The sequence below is a fragment of the Canis lupus genome, chromosome 3, assembly GCF_003254725.2.
Source record: "Canis lupus dingo isolate Sandy chromosome 3, ASM325472v2, whole genome shotgun sequence".
In the NCBI taxonomy this organism is placed as follows: Eukaryota; Metazoa; Chordata; class Mammalia; order Carnivora; family Canidae; genus Canis; species Canis lupus.
Window position 1 is genome coordinate 73,042,940 of NC_064245.1, and position 18,489 is coordinate 73,061,428.

Here is an 18,489-nt window from a genome sequence, read left to right on the forward strand (position 1 = left end):
TATATCAAGTGGTTTTAGCCTGGGTTTTGTAGTATATCTAGGAATTGGTGGTTTTGTGGGTTTGTGAACCTTCCCAAATTATATGCAAAATTAAGAGTGTACTTGGATTCTTAGAGTAGAAAGAGTTCTTAATTTTTCTAAACTCTCAAAGAATTCGATCACACCAAAATATTAAAATCTTCATATAATAGGTTTTGTCCTATGACTATTTTATACTGTTTAGTATATAGATTTTCTCACAAGAGGAAAGGGAAATTGAAAATGTAGTATTTCATAATTGTACTTTTTAAGATTATTTATAGTCTTTAAAAAGATTTTATTTATTCATTTGAGAGGGAGAGCACAAGCAGGGGAGAGGAGTAGAAGGAGAGGGAGAGGCAGACTCCCAGCTGAGCTGGATGCCCAATGCAGGGCTTGATCCCAGGACCCTGGGATCATGACCTGAGCCGAAGGCAGCTGCTTAACCAACTGAGCCACCCAGGTGCCCCTATTTATATAATTTTTAAATTTTAATACAATTTTTGAAATTGGCACTTAAACATTAGAATTTCTTTTTACATTATCTAACAGTATTATAACCATGCTACAGTTTTTGTTGCAAATATATTTTTTGTTTGTCTTTAGTACCAGGGCCCTCTGGTGATAATGGCATCAGTATTACCATGATCTTGATGGCCTGGATGGTTATTGCAGTGATCTTGTTTCTACTGAGACCTCCTAATCTAAGAGGATCCAACCTAACTGGCAAGCCAACCAGTCCTCATAATGTAAGTGTTATGTATTAGAAATTCATTTGGGTAAGGGATGGGTGTGGCCTGGGAATGAGAGAGTTTGTTTCGACTGAAATACCAGAATTAGCAAAAGGAAGATTTAACTCACAGAATAAGTTCTTCCAGGGCAGTCCTCGTAAATCTTGCCACCCCAAATGGCTTAGTCTTCATGGAGTTACATACAGAGAAAAGCACAGACCAGTAGCCCAAAAAGAATTTTAAAATAAATTCCAATCTTCACCTGCATTCTGGTCTTTCTTAATAAAAAAAAGGATCCAGTTCATAATAATACACGGCAGTATTTCTCAAATATCAGTGTTCTACTCCCCAGTTCCTCACAGTTGACCCCCTCCTTCTCGTGGTTCCAGCTCCCTAAATTCTCTTGTCAGCTACAGTTCAAGTGTTTTTCCCTCTACTTTGGTTTCTCACCTTCTGTTCTAGCTATTAAATGCAACAGAGGCCGTGAGCCTATCTGGTGAAATCCTGTTTCCCCATCCAGTTTCTCTTAAGCTCTTCCAGTTCTGTAGCATAATAGATCAACTGAACTGACAAAGGAGAAGTAGGATCATTCATGTTGGTAAATCTTGATAGTCATGATTACTACCATTTTTAAAACCTTCTAGATAAAAAATATGATAAATAAAGTGACCCAATAGGGAGTTTTTGGTGCTGACTTTAACAGAAACTTCATTGAAGGATTCATTTTAATCGTTTTGAGAACCAGTATCTATATTTTTTCCTTTTCTATTTTTTTTTTAAAGATTTATTTATTTATGAGAGAGAGAGAGAGAGAGAGAGAGAGGCAGAGACTCAGGCAGAGGGAGAAGCAGGCTCCATGCCTGGAGCCTGATGGGGGACTTGATCCCGGGACTCCAGGATCTCGCCCTGGGCCAAAGGCAGGCGCCAAACCACTTAGCCACCCAGGGATCCCCCTCCTTTTCTATTTGACTTGGATATTACCTCTTTAAAGGTATTTATTTACATGATGAGTTCACTTGTTGAACACCAAATTATCCCACTAGTTCCCTTCTCCAACCTTCATGTGGAATTCCTAAAAGAATTTCTTCTTTTCCATGATCTTGTTTTGTTAATAATTAGAAGTTAAACTAATTTCTTATGTAGGAGAAAGCAGATGTGGATTGATAATTGCCCAGTGTTTTTGTTTTTGGTTTCTTGGTTTTTTTTTTTTTTTTAGGAATAAAACATTTAGATATGTAGCCATGCTGACTTTAAGAAAGAAGGAAGGCATCATTAGCACAATAAAAAGCCTAAATTTATTTTTTGTTTCTCTTGAAGAAAAGGTATCCATAAAACAGCTTGTATATTATCTTGATGAGATGCTTTCTCATCAATCTTTTTTTCTTACTTTCTACATACAGTTTTATTACTTTAATATCAAAGAGAAACTTCCTCAACATTTGGAGCTAAAGAAATCCAACTTAATAAGCTGGCCTAGAAGCCATTAAAAGTAACAGAAATTTAAGATGACAGCCCCTAAACCTTATTTCATTGTAGGCCAGTAGTTCTAGGATAGTAGAGCCATTGCTCTAAGAATAAGCAAGAAAACATACTGACTAATTTCAAGCTGAAAAATTGACCACTCTCAACTGGGGCCTCATATAGCATGTCAGAGTAAAATAAATAAATGAAATCTTCCTGAAGATTCCTAAAAGCTCTGATCTTTCCTTTCCAGTTCAAATACTTCCTCTTGCAAATAAAAAAGATCAGCTCCGCCTGGTTTAAACAAGTGGCTTTATTGGTTTTCACATCAGAAAATCCAGAGAGGTAGGGTCAGTGTTTAGATTGCTTAACAGTATCCTCAAAAACCTACTTTCTTTCTTCCTATCATCAGCTTCATTTCAAAGTGGGTTCCCTTTGTGGTCATAGAATGCTTGTCAGTAGCAGCTGGAGCCACATGCTTTCCTCATTGACATTCTGTAGTGAGAAGCAAAAGTCTCTGCCTTCACTTTGATTATAGCGTGTGCCCAGTCACCTTAAGCAGGAGAGATGCTTTGTTGGTTTAAATGTCACCTGTGGTGCTGTGAGGGAGAGCAGTTTCTTCCAAGTCCTATTACTGTTACACAATTGTCTTTTCTTCTGTGCTACAGGGAGGAATGAGACAACCATTGGTGAATTATAGTATTAATCTAAGTTCCTCGTACAAAAACATGAAAAGTCCCAATAGGTATATGATTAGAGATTGGAGGGTGGGGGCACGCTGCTCAGTTCTTACTGTGTGTGTTAGATTGGTTGCACTGGGATTCAAGAAATCAGTTCCATAATTTCTGTCTTTCTAATGCCAGGGACAAGATCCACCAGCCCCTCCTGTGGACTAACTTTGTGATACGGGAAGTGAAAATAGTTAACACCTTGCACGACCAAATGAACGAAGATGACCAGAGTACTCTTAACCCCATTAGACTGTTTTTCCTTTTGCATCTGCAATATGGGATGGTATTGTTTCCATGAGCTTCTAGAAATTTCACTTGCAAGCTTATTTTTGCTTCCTGTGTTGTCACCATTCCTTTTTACAGTATATTTGAGTAAATAATTATATTAAAAAAGTTACATGGGCTTTTTTGGTTATCCTAAACTTAAACATTCCACTCATTCTATTTGTAACTGTGATCATAATTTTTTGTGATGATTTCTGGCCTGATTGAAGGAAATTTGAGATCTCTGCCTTTAAATATTTTAAATAGTTTTGATAGGTTTTAAAATTGCTTTTTTTCATAAGGTATTTATAAAGTTACTTGGGGTTGTCTGAGATTGTATGAAAAAAAAATTAGAACCACACTGTATTTACATTTACCTTGATGTTTATTTGTGGGTGGCAGTTTTTTCTAGTTCTTAGGACTGTGGCAGCCTTTGGAATATTTTACAAATCTGTGTCATCCACTACAACTGGCTTATGTGGCTAGGAAAGGAGAGGAAAAGAAATGAAATAGTTGTTTACTAAGTTTTTTATTCCCACAAAAATGTCTAATATTAGGAGAACTTTAAATAAACGTGATTTAAATATGGTGGATGATTTACAGTCCATTATAGCCTTACAAGGTTTGCAAAAGGAGGGAAAAAGTTAATTCTTTCTGCCTTTGCCAGGTATATTCTATACAGTAATAATTTAAGCTATAATTTATTTGTTAAATGGGTGCCTCTCAGGAACCTTCTTTTCTGTTCTAACACTTCCCTGTTAAATGGAACTATCTTAAAGCTATAATGGGGGCCTATTTCGTTAACTGACATTTGAATGCTATTTACTTATTTAGTCTGTTTTTTTTCTGTGAAGAAAAAATCGAGTCTTTTGTTATCCTTCTGACTTTAGAAAATATTTGATGAATTCTTGGTTTACTCCAAGGGAAAAGGAGGAAAATGAAAACGCAATCAAGGATCTTTTTCTCACCCCTTATATCATTCTTCTTTAGTAAAAAGATGGATTGGGGTGGGGAGCTCCATTAATAAAAGTAAAATTTTGAAATGTATAAAAAGTAAAAGGTTGCATTGTTTTGCTCACTTTGAAAGAAAATGAATACACATGGCATAAGAAACAAGTCTGCATGACCTATGTGGTTATGGAATTTTTTTCTTAGCAAGTGATTACAGATGGTTTATGGGGACTAGAAGATATTTTGCTATCATGTAAGGATTTTCCCCCCAGATCAGTCTAGCTTTTCACTGTATCGATCTGAGAAATTACTTGTATGAACTAATAAACTTCTCTATATCATTGTACTGTTTAATAGAGTCTCTGATACAATTGTGTGACGCTCCTAGGGTATTTTTTCCCCTTTATTATGATTACATTTTAGGCCATACACTTTTTAAGGGCTTCATTTCATTATATAATCCAATATTGACTGCTTGCGTTCCTTCTGTGCATCTTAGCTTTGTGCTCAACTTCTTGACATAATATAACCTACTCTTAATTAGTTGTGCTAATTGAGAGATCATAACAAGGTAAGTGAAAACTTGGATAAATGAGCACCATAGATTTAAGGTTTTGTCTTGCTGTGGTCTACTGGAAGCCTTCCCAGCTTTATAGCTATTCCAGTATTTAATGCAGAAAGGGCAGGGATGGCATTTGATGGAGCTAAATCTCCATAAGCATTCCTTTTTCTGCCCTTGCCCCCAGGACTTTGAAGGCTTGCACATATATCCTAATACTCTGTTGTCTAAGCTGCTAGAAAGCCAGTCTCTGGCAGAGATACTGATGCATTCACTGAATCTGTGGCTCACAAATAATTGAGAACTGGCTTTGGTTGAAACCAGTTGGCCTTGACATGGAAACAGAATATCTAGTGTTAGCTAGAGACCTACAAATCTAGATTCTTATTCCTGGTTCTTCATTTCTGTCACATACACTAAATTGACAGTACATCTCTGGTGTATTAACCTTTTCTATATGGACCATCTAATTAGCAACAAAAGTTCCTAGAGAAATACTTAGTTTTGGGTTTTTTGCTTGTAAAATTTCTCTGCATTCCTGAGAAAGACTGAGTACTACTGCATATAAAGTATTCCTGGTAATCTAACTAGTAACTTATATTATTCTATTTAATTCTTAAAGCTTCTACATGTGGCCTTTTTATTTAGCACATTCATATTCATTACTTGGCTTGTAAACATTCACCTGAACTGTGGCTATAATCATTTTTAAATCTGGAAAAAAGAAAGATAAAGCTTCATATTTTAATCACTTTTGGCTCTTAAATATTCCACAAATAATATTACGTTTATATTGTTTTAGAGTCATTTAATGTCCCTTATACAAAATGTTTTCTTGCTTTCCATATGGAAAAAGTTAACATTGGAACTGTGTATAGTAAAAGATTTTATCATGTATCTATCTAAGCACTATCCCATGGCCAGCAAGTCATTTTTTAAATAACTTGCAGAGATTTTCCAAAGTATTAGGTTCAGCTATTCCCTGGTTACTTTTAGTGTCATTGTGGTATGTGATGTGATAGTGTTTATAGAATTACTGATTTCTCATATTTTCAAAGGAAGCTTGGAAATTGATCACTCTGAATTTGTCACTCTAAATAAAAGTGCTAAAATTTGACCAGCTCATCAGCTTAAGACATAAAACAGCAACTTGAAGGAGAAATGAAGAGTTTACACATAATGGGTTAAATTTTTGTTGTTGTAATAGTAGATTTAGTCTTAACATAATATTTCTAAAGGAAAAATCAGATGTATTTGTTGTCATGTCTGATTACTTTGTTAAAAGCGAAAGTGGTCATGTGATGTACTGAATATTAATTGCTGTTTTTAAATGTTTAAATCATGCCAAACAAATCATGTCTGTGCCATCCAGGGTTTATTGTAATCTTTTACTGAGTACTTGGACTGGGATAAAGGGCTTGTACTATGCACTTTTTATTAATGAATAAATAGAAAACATTAGTAATGTATTGTTTTGTTTGGCTTTTGTGGGAAATGAAGCAAGCATCTTTTGCTTAGTAAAATGCTTACATCCCTTCTTAAACAGTTTCTTTGTAAGACTTTTTACCCCTAACTAAAAACATTCCATAGAGAGAACTTTAAGTTACAAGAAGAATATTTATGTAATAGCAATGGGGCCAATATTCAGAAGTAGGGATTCTGAGAATCTCTAGGAACTTAGATTGCAATTATGTTTCTTTAGTTCTTTTTAATTTCTTCCTAGAATACAGGATTAATGGACATTTGCTTTGAGAGAATAATATCTAATAGTGTTAAGACATGTAACTACTGAACACACACAAAAGTAAAAACTTTGCTTTTGTTCTATGACCTGGAATGCACCCAGATACTAAAGATCATTAATTCTCATATACATGTAAAAATGGTAAAATTGCTCTGGCATGGTTATGATGTCAGTGTCTATGTGATACTTAAGTATTCTTTAGCAAAATTTGTGAAATACATAATTTACTGGAAATAATGATTTTAGGCTAAAGTTTTTCATTTATATGTCAATAGATATCTGAACTCCCATAAAACTAAGTTTTCATTAAATGTTTTTGCAATATTAGTTTTCCTCTCAGAAAGAATTCTAATAAAACAAGTTTTTTTTTTTTTGCTTCCTGCCATTTCATTTGATAGTTGTCTCAGTTCCAAATCTGTTTATAGAGTTGATTTTTTTCCCCACTAAAAAGTTCATAAACACTACCTGTGATTATGTGATGCTCAGATTTTTAGAAACTGGAGTTATCAATGTGATCTTTTCCCCTGGGGAACTTAACTTTGCATACATATCTATTCTCAAACAAATGGGCTATGTTGCTTCAATAAACATTTCAACAGTGTTTGTATTTACTTTTTGCTTAACTATTTCTGCTTTAGAATGGGTGTTAATCATAATTATACAGAAAATATTTTTTAACATATTCATTTATTTGAGAGAGAGCAGGAGCAGGGTTAAGGGCAGAGGGAGAGGAAGAGGGACAAGCAGACTCCCTGCTGAGTGAAGACTCAGGTGCACTCAGGTGCCCTTACAGAAAACATTTTCAACCATCAGATGCCAAACTAAGATGTCTCTTGAAAGGGAGGTGGGAGGAGGTGTTTGGGAAGCAGGGAATATGTAAGATGAAAAATAGCATGTGTAGTTTTAAAAATAATTTTCATATCAAAAAAGAATATTCCCAGGGTACCTGGGTGGCTCAGTCAGTTGGACATCCAACTCTTGATTTGGGCTCAGGTCATGATCTCAAGGTTGTGGGGATTAAGCCATGCGTTGGGCTCCTCACTTAGTGGGGAGTTTGCTTGGGATTCTCTCTCTTTCCTTCTCCCTCTGCCCCTCCCCCTACTCTCCCTCTAAAATAAATAAGTCTGGGCAGCCCTGGTGTCACAGCGGTTTAGCGCCACCTGCAGCCCAGGGCGTGATCCTGGAGACCTGGGATCAAGTCCCACGTTGGGCTCCCTGCATGGAGCCTGCTTCTCCCTCTGCCTGTGTCTCTGCCCCTCCCCCACCCTGTCGCTCATAAATAAATAAAATCTTTAAAAAATAAAATAAGTCTTAAAGCAAGGGGCGGGGGTTGGATGGCTAAGTCAGTTAAACATCAGCCTTTGGTTCAGGTTATGATCCCAGGGTCCTGTTCAGCAGGGAGCTTGCTTCTCCTTCTCCTGATCCCTCTGCTTATGGTCTCTGTCAAATAAATAAAATCTAAAGAAAAGGAAAAGCATATTTCCTTGTACAAAACTGCTTATTTCTAGGAAATATGGGAATGAGAAAAAAATACTTAGAATCCCTGTAATACCAGAGGCCTTACTTTAAAATATCTGGTTCCTATACTGCTCATAAGCTCAAACAGGCTATGTGTTCATGATGAATGGATTTGAATTGCATTGTTTTTATTTATTTTGAAGAACTGAGCGAATTAAAGAGCACAAGGGACACCTGGGTGGCTCAGCAGGTGAGCACCTGCCTCTGGCTCAGGGCGTGAGCCTCAGTCTCAGGATCAAGTCCCACATCAGGCCCCCTGCCTGGAGCCTGCTTCTCCCTCTGCCTACGTCTCTGCCTTTGTCTCTCTGTGTCTTTCATGAATAAATAAATAAAATCCTTAAAAACAAACAAACACGAATACTACATAGCAGATTCAGCATCATGGAATAAGTCTTCTATGTTGTTTTTTATTTTTAATCGTGATAATTAACATTTTTTATACAAAGAGCCATCTCTTAAGTACCATACACATTTTTAAATTTTTTTTTGAAACATTTTATTTATTTGACAGAGCAGAAGCAGGGGGTGTGGCAGGCAGAGTGAGAAGGAGGAGCAGATGCCCCGCAGATCAGGGAGCCTGCTGTGAAGCTCTGTCCCAGGACCCTGAGATCATGACCAACCCGCAGGCAGACACTTAACCAGCTGAGCTACCCAGACACTCTCCATGTTGTTTTTAAAGAAATGAATCTGTTGGGGTGCCTGGGTGGCTCAGTCATTTGAGTGTCCAACTCTTGATTTTGGCTCAGGTCATGATTTTGGGATTGTGAAATCCAGCCCCATGGGGCTCCTCCATGCTGGGCATGGAGCCAGCTTAGGATTCTTTTTCTCCCTCAGCCTCCCCAACCCATCCCCCCCCCACCAATAAATAAATAAATACATAAATATCTTTAAAAAAAATGAATCTGTTATATAGTCACTCATTAATTCAGTGCCAAAGGAAGAGGCATTGTACATTAAAAAGGCATTACAGACCCGGGCCTGAATGCAGCTTTCCCTGATAACTAGTATATAAACATTAAACTGGAAGTCTGGGTGTCTTAAAGGGGATTCCTTACAATTAATCCAGCAAGTAGAATTTTGTGGTGACAACATACAGAACAGATACAAATCTGATATCAGAGCCTACATTCCCAACAAATGGATTAATATTTATATCCTTGCAAATTTGCTTAGCCTTCCATTTTAATCTAAAACCCTTTTCTTAAAAACTACATTTTACTCTGTTCTCACATCGTCGTACCTCTGTCAACATCCTCTTTCCCAGAGGGTTTCACTAACCACGGCCTACTGAAAGCTGGTGTTCTCAAGCTTCAAGCATGATTTCCATTAGCCAAAGCTAAATCAGAAAATACAAGGCTTAAAGCTTAAAGTATAATTGAAAATTATAATTTCTCCATTGAAGAACAGAGATTAATTTTCTCTCTCCACAACATCCAAAGAATTCATTGTGTCATAATATTTTAAGAACTCAAAAGTCACATAAATAGGTATAAACTGGCAACAGTTAAGCTTGACTAATTGTAATATACTTGTAATAAAAATAATCTTGTGGGACCCCTGGGTGGCTCAGCGGTTGAGCATCTGCCTTTGGCTCAAGGCATGATCCCAGGTCGGGATCGAGTCCCGCATCGGGCTTCTTGCATGGAGCCTGCTTCTCCCTCTGCCTCTCTGTCTCTGTCTCTCATGAATAAATAAATTCAAAAATAATAATAATCTTGTCATAAATTCCAATGCTAATCTACAAAAGTATCAGATATTGAAAGGATGTTTCTGTTGAAGAAAGCTGACAATTGGTGTTCTCTATCACTTATCTGTAATTTTTGTTCAGTTCTCAAACTTCTATTTTAATTTGAGTGATTGTCTCATGTGCAATAAAAATATTTAGTATTGCTAATAGTGTTTAGCCTTGGGGAAGAAGTCCTCAAGTAGCTTTGTGTGAGTTGGGCTTAATGTTAAGGTAAAGAATTCATTCAGATTTTTAGCTTTCTTACAGCTAAAAGATTGCATATAGCTTATAGTGATTCTCAAACTTTCTGATTTGGGGACCCCAAAGAATTTTTGTTCATATGCATTGTTATATCTATCTATCATCTATCTGTCTATCTGTCTACCTATCTATCTATCATCTATCTATACTGTACCCAAAATTAAAACAGAACATTTAAAAGTATTAAGTATTTTAAAATAACAGTAAGCCCACTACATGCTAATATAAAGGTTTTTATGAAAAAAATAACCAATTTCCAAAATGAAAATTCAGTGATAAGAATGGCACTGTTTTACATTTTTGCAAATCTCTTTAATAGCTGGCTTAAAAGAGAGCTGGGTTATCATTTTTTTCCTCTTTTTTAAGATTTTATTTGAGAGAGCACAAGCATGACCAAGAGAGAATGGAAGGAGGGGCAGAGGGAATGGGAGAGAGAGAATCTCCAGCAGACACCATGCTGAGTGCGGACCCCCTACATAGGGCTTGATTTCACAACCCTGGGATCATGACCTGAGCTGAAACCAAGAGCCAGCGCATAACTGACTGAACTACCCAAGTGCCCTGGGTTATCATTTCTACTATATTCATTCAGTATGTTACAACACATTCCCTTCTTATGAAACTATGTGAATGTTAGTTTTTGATAACTAAATGACTAATGGTATCTTGAGCGGCCTACATTAAGGGAAAACTAGTTATGTGACTCTTTTCCTCATTTAAATATGATAGCACTTTACATAGAGCTAAAGTAAAAAGATCAAATGAAATGTCTGTAAAAATGCTTTGTAAAGTCCTAAATAAATACTATTATGTAAAGGCCCCCACTGTTCCAATAACACATGCACATACACATACACACCCACACACACACACACCCACACACACACACTCTCCCTTTTCAAAACCTGAAGTTGTATGGAAACAGGATATTTATTTGGGGCAGTTCCACTGAATTTCCATTGCAAAGAATTCACCCTACTAAGAATGGACAATGGCACCTTTAGGTCAGAGCTTGGCATGAGAAAAACATTAAAGATTAAAACATAGAATATCACAGTTTCCAATCAAGATTTTAAAATCCTTGAAAGGTAAACTGGAAAGCAAATACATTTTGACTAATAGGTAAATAAACCCATGCAATAAAAGCTAAAGAGCAAACTATTAGGCTAACAGCTCTCAACTTTGGCTGCCCTTTGAAAGCTTTAAAAACCTGGTACTGGGCAGCCCAAGTGGCTCAGAGGTTCAGCACCTGCCTTCAGCTTAGGGCCTGAACCTGGAGACCCAGGATCAAGTCCCACATCAGGCTCCCTGCATGGAGCCTGCTTCTCCCTCTGCCTGCGTTTCTGCCTCTCTCTCTTTGTGTCTCTCATGAGTAAATAAATAAAATCTTTAAAAAATAATAAATAAAATAAAAACCTGGGCAGCCCTGGTGGCGCAGTGGTTTAGCGCCGCCTGAAGCCCAGGGCGTGATCCTGGAGACCCTGGATCAAGTCCCACGTCGGGCTCTCTGCATGGAGCCTGCTTCTCCCTCTGCCTATGTCTCTGCCTCTCTCTCTGTGTGTGTCTCTATGAATAAATAAATAAAATCTTTAAAATAAAATAAAAACCTGATACTTCGGTCCCACACTTCAGAGGTTCTGGTATAGGGTTTGACTTAGGCATCTATAGGTGCTAAGGGTAAGAACCACTGGTATTAAGAATGCTAAACCTGGGGCACTTGGGTAGCTCAGTTGGTTAAATGCCTGACTCCTGATTTCTGCTCAGGTCGTGATCTCAGGGTGGTGAGATCAACCTGTGCATTGGGCCCCTGCATTGGGCCCCATTAAGCCCCACCTCGGCTCTGGGCTCAGCGTGTGGCCTGCTGGAGATTCTTTCTCTCCCTCTCCCTCTGCCCACCCCCTTACGCTCTCTCTCTTTCTAAAATAAGTCTTAAAAAAAAAAAAAAAAAAAAGCTAAACCTTGTGTTTTTAGTTCTAGAGATGAAAAAAACAAAAGCAAAAATTATTATAAAAAATTTAATTATATTTATATTAGCTGATTTCCATATATGGGTAGGGAACTAAGTGAAACCTTAAATTCTTCTGCAGTAGAGTTACTTTTAATAGTGTTATTTCAGAGTTTTTCCTGATGCTTAAAAATAATCCATTTTTATTTTCTCAATTTTTTCTTTTTTTTTTTTAAGATTTTATTTTATTTATTTATTCATGAGAGACACAGAGAGAGAAGCAGAGACACAGGCAAAGGGGGAAGCAGGCTCCATGCAGGGAGCCTGATGCAGGACTCGATCCCAGGACTCCAGGGTCACACCCCGGACTAAAGGCCAGACGCTCAACTACTGAGCCACCCAGACATCCCTCTCAATTTTTTTCTTGGGGGGATGAGGAAGGGAAATGTCATTCTTCATGGTTGGCCATAAAATAAGCCTGTTCAGTTCATGAGAAAGCTCTGTTAAAAATAAGAACGGGGATGCCTGGGTGGCTCAGTGGTTGAGCATCTGCCTTTCGCTCAGGGCATGATCCCAGATTCCCAGGATCAAGTCCTGCATCGGGCTCCTTGCATGGAGCCTGCTTCTCCTCTCTCTGCCTGTCTCTCTGCCTCTCTTTCTGTTCTCTCATGAATAAATAAAATCTTAAAACAACTGTTTGTTAAAAAAAAAATAAGGAAAGGAAGAGAGGGAGGGAGGGAGGGAGGGAGGGAGGGAGGGAGGGAGGGAGGAAGAGGAAGAAAAGAAAGAAAAAAGAAAAAAAGCAAGCAAGGAAAAAAACATGCCAAGGAAACAAAAACACCACTGTCATAATAAGGAATAAAGGTGGGATTATTACTTAGTAAGGACTTGGATCACAATTGTTAATAGGATGAATATTCATTCTTCACATAATAGACTTAATGGTCTTCAGGAAACACGAATTCTTGTGGTGGTAAGGCCATTTGTTTTTAGTCCCTGTGCTCAAGAAGTTTATATTGTATTTACAAGGGCCAAATACAAAAGCTAACAAGCTAATATTTCAGGGACTAATTGCTAAAGAGAAATTAAGATATAATCATGGTGAAAGAGCTTTCTGAAGAGATGATATTTGGAGGGTGCCTGGGTTTCTCAGGAGGTTAAGCGTCTGCCTTCGGCTCAGGTCATCATCCCAGGGTCCTGGGATGGAGTCCGGTGGCTGTCTCTCTGCTCAGCAGGCAGTCTGCTTCTTCCTCTCCTTCTGCCCCTCCCCACCCCACTCTCTCTCACTCTCAAATAAAATCTTTTATTTTTAAAAATTTGTTTAAATTTCTTTTAAGATTGTATTTATTCATGAGAGACACAGAAAGAGAGAGGCAGAGACATAGGCAGAGGGAGAAGCAGACTCCATGCAGGGAGCCTGATGCGGGACTCGATCCCAGAACTCCAGGATCACGCCCTGAGCCGAAGGCAGGTGCTCAACCGCTGAGCCATCCAGGTGTCCCTAAATAAAATCTTTTAAAAGAGAGAGATGATATTTGGGGTGAGACCCGAATGATGCAGCTATGCAAGATTCTGGGTGGTTTTCCAAGAGAAAAAAAGTGCAAAGACTGAGGCATCATTGGCATTTTCAAGGAACCAGAATAAGGCCAAATGACCTGTACAAGTTGAGATCTGAAGTAAGGTCTACAGGTGCGCCTGGGGGGCTCAGTCACTTAAGCATCCAACTGTTGATTTTGGCTCAGGTCATGATTTCAGGGTTGTGAGACTGAGCCCTGCCTTGGGCCTCCTCAGTATGCAGTCTGCCTGGCCTTCTCCTTCCCGCTCTGCCCCTCTCCCAAATCACGTTTTCTCTCTCTCTCTCTCTCTCCTCCCTACCCCCCCACCCCCCGTCTGTCTCTAAAGCAAAAGCAGTAGGGTCTATATCTTATAGGATCTTGAAATCCAAAATAAGGACTTCAGGGTTTATTATGAGTACAAAAGCCCTTGGAATAGAGGGTGAGCAATGTATGATTTATGAACTTAAAATCTCACTCTGGCTGCTATGTGGAAGATGAGCTGTGCATCAAGAAGGGAGGCAGGGGGATGCATGGGTGGCTCAGTGGTTGAGCATCTGTCTTTGGCTCAGGACCTGATCCTGGGGTCCGGGATCGAGTCCCACATCAGGCTCCTTGCAAGACTCACTCCCTTATGTGAGGCTCCATCCCAGGATCCCGGGATCATGACCTAAGCTGAAGGCAGATGCTTAACTCACTGAGCCACCCAGGTGCTCTTAGACCTGGAATTTCTAACTTTATTGTTTGTATATTCCTAAAAGAATTTTGGAAAACTATGTATGGTCTGGCACAGTTTTTCCTTTCAGACATACAAAGAAAAAAAAAGTGCAATGCAAAGCAATCTTCATGCTCTCCCCTAACAAAGGTTCATATGTATCCCTCTCACTTCAGTCACTTGCATAACTAACCATACTGTTGGTATCACTTAATTCCTTTCACTCTATTTGGCCAAAATACACAAAGAAGCAAAAGAAGATCTAAGTCTTAATTTGTACCGTTTTCACCTAAACCTACTTGGCTCCCTCAATGAACAAACCAAGTAGAATCTCTACTCCACATTCGAAATTACCTCTATTTAATACAATTTTGGGGTAAAGTGACAGCAAGATCACAATGCAGGAACTACAAGAGAATTTGCAAGACTGCAAACTGTCAATTTCTGACACTATATTTTAGTTTTTGTCTTACACAGATGTATTTAAGGAAATAAATTTCCAGCTCCTCAATTTCCACAGGTACCCTTTCCCAAAATCATTAAGCCTAAGATATGAATGATATACCCATTTTACAAAAGAAAAGCTTACCTTTCATCCAAGTAAAACCTTACTATGGTCCATTAACCAGGGATAAAATTCTCCAGAGTAAACTGGACTGTTGTATGGGGGCAGGCCCTTATGGTGATTAGTCAAGATAACTCAAATCCACTTCATTTCATACTTTTGCTAAAGCTGAAGTCCAGAGTTAGAAACAGGACATGTTGGCCTATGTTGGGATATTCTGAATTCCAAACAGAAAATGCCATATAAATTAGTGACCTTGATTCTTTTAAAAGTAACCTGAGTATTGAAGTGCCTGGGTGGCTTAGTCAAGTATGTTTCTTTTTTTTTTTTTTAAGATTTTATTTATTTATGCATGAGAGACATAGAGAGAGGCACAGGCAGAGGGAGAAGCAGACTCCATGCAGGGAGCCTGACATGGGACTTGATCCCAGGACTCCAGGATCCCACCCCGGGGCTGAAGGTGGCACTAAACCGCTGTGCCACTGGGGCTGCCCTCAGCTCAGGTCTTGATCTCAGGGTTATTATCTCAGATTTGAAAGATAGAACTCCACATCATGCTCAGCATGGAGTCTGCTTGAGACTCTTTCCCCCTCCCTCTCCCTCTGCTCCTGCCCTGGCTCCTCATACCACCTCCCCACTGCCCCGCTCTTGAGCATGTGCACTCTCTCTCTCCCCCAAATAAATAAAATCTTTAAAAAAGCATCCTGAGTATTTTGCAGGACTACTAAAATTTTAAAAGATACTGGATAATATTGAAACGGAGAAAATTTACAAGATTTATTCAGTAGTTTAACTTAGTTATATCAAATCTCTTGAATCTGTTCATTTCTCTGAATTTCCATGGCTAGTACCCTGGACATGCTATTTCTAATTCTTAATTACTGTAATTATCTCTGAATTGCTCTTCTCACATTCACTCATTTTATTCCTGTATCTACTCTCCTCATTTTCCCTAGCTAATTCTCATATTTCCTTTAGAAGCTCAATTATCACAACTTGAGGAAGCATCCCTACCTACTATGTAAAATACTCCTATTGTATATTCTCATAAGAGTATATATATCCCACCTTAATAAAGTTGTAATTTACATTTATCTGTGCGATTGATGTTTCCCCAAAGAGTAAAGTTTATGAAGGAAGGGAAAGAGAATGTATCGTTCTTTACTCAATTGTATTCCTAGTGACTAGTATGTAGGAAACATTTGGAGAGAAATACTTAGTCAATGAATGAATCAATGTGGTTTTTTTTTTTTTAAGTTTTAAGAGGATCCCATATATAAATTGAAATCCTACACAAAAAATTGATATATAAAGCAGACTAAACATAAAAGTAGAACTGCTCTGATGTGGAGGAAAGGGGAAATATTCGTAGGAGATCCAGAGCTCCCCCACCTCCGTCTGTTTTAACCTTCCACTCATCGACTCATTCTCTTTCTTGAGTGACACACCAGCACAGAAACTGAGAGCTCCAGGAAACATAATTTGAAAATAATTGGTCTACATCAAGCAGTTCTCAAACTTTTTGTTCTCAGGACTCCTTAACACATTCAAAATCTGGAGGCCCCAAAATATTTTATCATGTTGAACAGCTATTGGTATTTACCTTATTTGAAATGAAAATTGACAAATTGTAAAAAATGCATTCCTTAACGTTGATGATAATAAATTCATGACATGTTAACATTAACCACATATTATGAAAAATGCTGTATTTCCAAATTAAAAATTAATAAGAAGACTGGTATTGCTTTACATTTTTATGAATCTATAATATCTGTATTAATCTGTCATCATATCAAGTGTCATACAGCCTCTGGAAAATTCCACTGTGTACTTGTGAGAAGAGGAGAGTAAAAAAGCAAATAAAATGTTAGTACTATTATGACAATGTTTTGACTTCCTGGGTGTCCTGAAAGGGTCTCAGGGATGGTCAGTACCTTTTGAGAACTGCAGTCCTAGGTCCAAAGGTCCATTCTAGCTAGTATTGATATTATGATTTAATTTCTGAGATTGTACTATTTCAAAGATTATGATTACTATCAAAATACTAATGAAGAATGTAAAGTGAACACCAGGTGGAAAAATGTTTAATTCAAAACAAAGGGAAGAATAATAGAAAAGTGGTTTTTATTACAACTTAACTGTAATAGGTAATTTAAATCTATGTGTATGCCAAGTTCAAAAAGATTACTATAGCACAGTATTTGTCCCATGTAAATGCAATTACTTGTTCACTTATCTTTCCTACTAGCCTGTGAGCTTTGGAAGAAGGAATTGGGTCTTAATCCATTTTGCATCGTGGCCTCTAGGATAAAGTCTAACACACGATCGGCACTAAATATTCGTTCGACAAATGAATTTACCTGCTTAGAATGTACGACACCTACGTATCATATCATACTTTCGACAATCTAGAGCAAACTGTCTAATCAACCTTCAACAGCTTTCTTAAAGTTGCCATGATCCTGTGAAGAAAACCATCATCTCGGGGTGCCTGGCTGGCTCATTCAGAAGAGCATGAGGCCCTTGATCTCCTGGTGGTGAGCTAGAGCCCCATGATGTGCGCAAAGATTACTTAAATAAATAAAACGTAAATAAATGAAAAACCATCATCTATGAGGTATTTTAATGTGCCTTTATAAACTCCTAATCACGTTCCTCGTGACGTATTTGAAAAAGATCTTTGACTTCAAGTGCAGATTATGTAGCCTGACGTAATTCTTACTTTAATGAGGAACACCAAAAAAAAAAAGTCATGACTGCTTTTTTCTTCTCAGATCTGAGATTTAAGATGACTTTGGAGAGGAGTAAGAGAACAGAACTGGCCTCCTCATTAAAAACGGTTAGTCTCGGGGCACCTGGGTGGGTCAGCGGTCGAGTGTCTGCCTTGTGCTCGGGGCGTGTCCCACATCGGGCTCCCGGCATGGAGCCTGCTTCTCCCTCCTCCTGTGTCTCTGCCTCTCTCTCTCTCTATGTCTATCATAAATAAATCTAAAAAAAAAATAAAAAACAACGGGCAGTCTCCATACATTAATTTTACTCTTCCTCATACACGGAAGTTGGATGTTGCAAACTCTCAGCACAGACAAGCCAGATTCCGAATTTGGCAGGACTCTCTCTGGAAAATACGACTGGAGAGCGTGGTGTCATGCGTCTCCTCCCGGGCTCAGGGCGGAGGCACTAACCGGTCCAGTCATGACAGGGCTCAGCATCCCACTAACGCAAGGCGCCTCCTTCCCAGAAGTGACGAGGGGAGGGACCTGACTAAACCTTGGGCCGCCGCGGGCCGCGAGGGCGTGGGAGGGACTCCGCGGCCGGGCGCACTGACCTGCCGGGAAGACGCGGTGGGCCCTCGGGGGTGCTGCGGGGACCGGAAGGGGGGCCGAGGCCTTCCGGTCCCCTCGGGCCGCAGCCGGCCCTGTACCCCCGCAGTCCCTGGATTATGGCCGACCTGTCGCGCCCGCGGCATCACCTCAGCGCCGACTGTCTGTCTGCCTGGACGGGGACACAGGGAGGGAAGCGGGACCAGACCACAAGCCACGGGGTTCCGGCGGCCGCGGACCCCCGACCCCGGCCTAGCTGCACCTGGAGCCCCGCCCCACGGCCGTCAGCGGACTCGCCGGGCACGTAGCTCCGCCCAGTGCCGCTCGCGGAAGGGGCGGGACCGCTGAGCTGGCCCGAGCCGATTCGTCCGGGCTCGGCCGGGGGCGGAGCCTCCCCTGGCTCCGCCTAGCCCCGCCCCCTTCG

The 18,489-nt window shown here is 39.3% G+C and overlaps 1 protein-coding gene and 1 long non-coding RNA gene across 15 annotated transcripts in view; one reads left to right on the forward strand and one right to left on the reverse strand.

Annotated features, from left to right (window-relative positions):
* SMIM14 (small integral membrane protein 14) overlaps positions 1–17,584 on the forward strand; it is a 94,972-nt gene extending 77,388 nt beyond the window's left edge. For 4 of the 13 annotated variants that reach the window (XM_049108668.1, XM_025437024.3, XM_035714488.2 and 1 more), the window contains 3 exons: positions 625–767; positions 2,464–2,555; positions 3,074–6,184. In XM_049108668.1, the coding sequence (XP_048964625.1) occupies positions 625–767; positions 2,464–2,555; positions 3,074–3,239 (401 nt within the window). In that variant the 3' untranslated portion in view covers positions 3,240–6,184. Of the gene's footprint in view, positions 1–624; positions 768–2,463; positions 2,556–3,073; positions 6,185–16,993; positions 17,357–17,519 lie in introns of those variants that run through there. The other 9 variants (XM_049108670.1, XM_025437029.3, XM_035714491.2 and 6 more) reach the window with 5 other exon arrangements.
* Positions 2,505–18,379, reverse strand: LOC112653139 (uncharacterized). 2 transcript variants are annotated; one of them, XR_003131945.3, is made up of 2 exons: positions 18,071–18,379; positions 2,505–2,872 (listed from the first exon to the last, which is right to left on the reverse strand). It is a non-coding gene; the product is annotated as an uncharacterized LOC112653139 (long non-coding RNA). The 2 variants fall into 2 exon arrangements; XR_004814440.2 differs by having other exon boundaries at positions 17,772–18,379.
* Between the last annotated feature and the right edge of the window lie 110 nt (positions 18,380–18,489).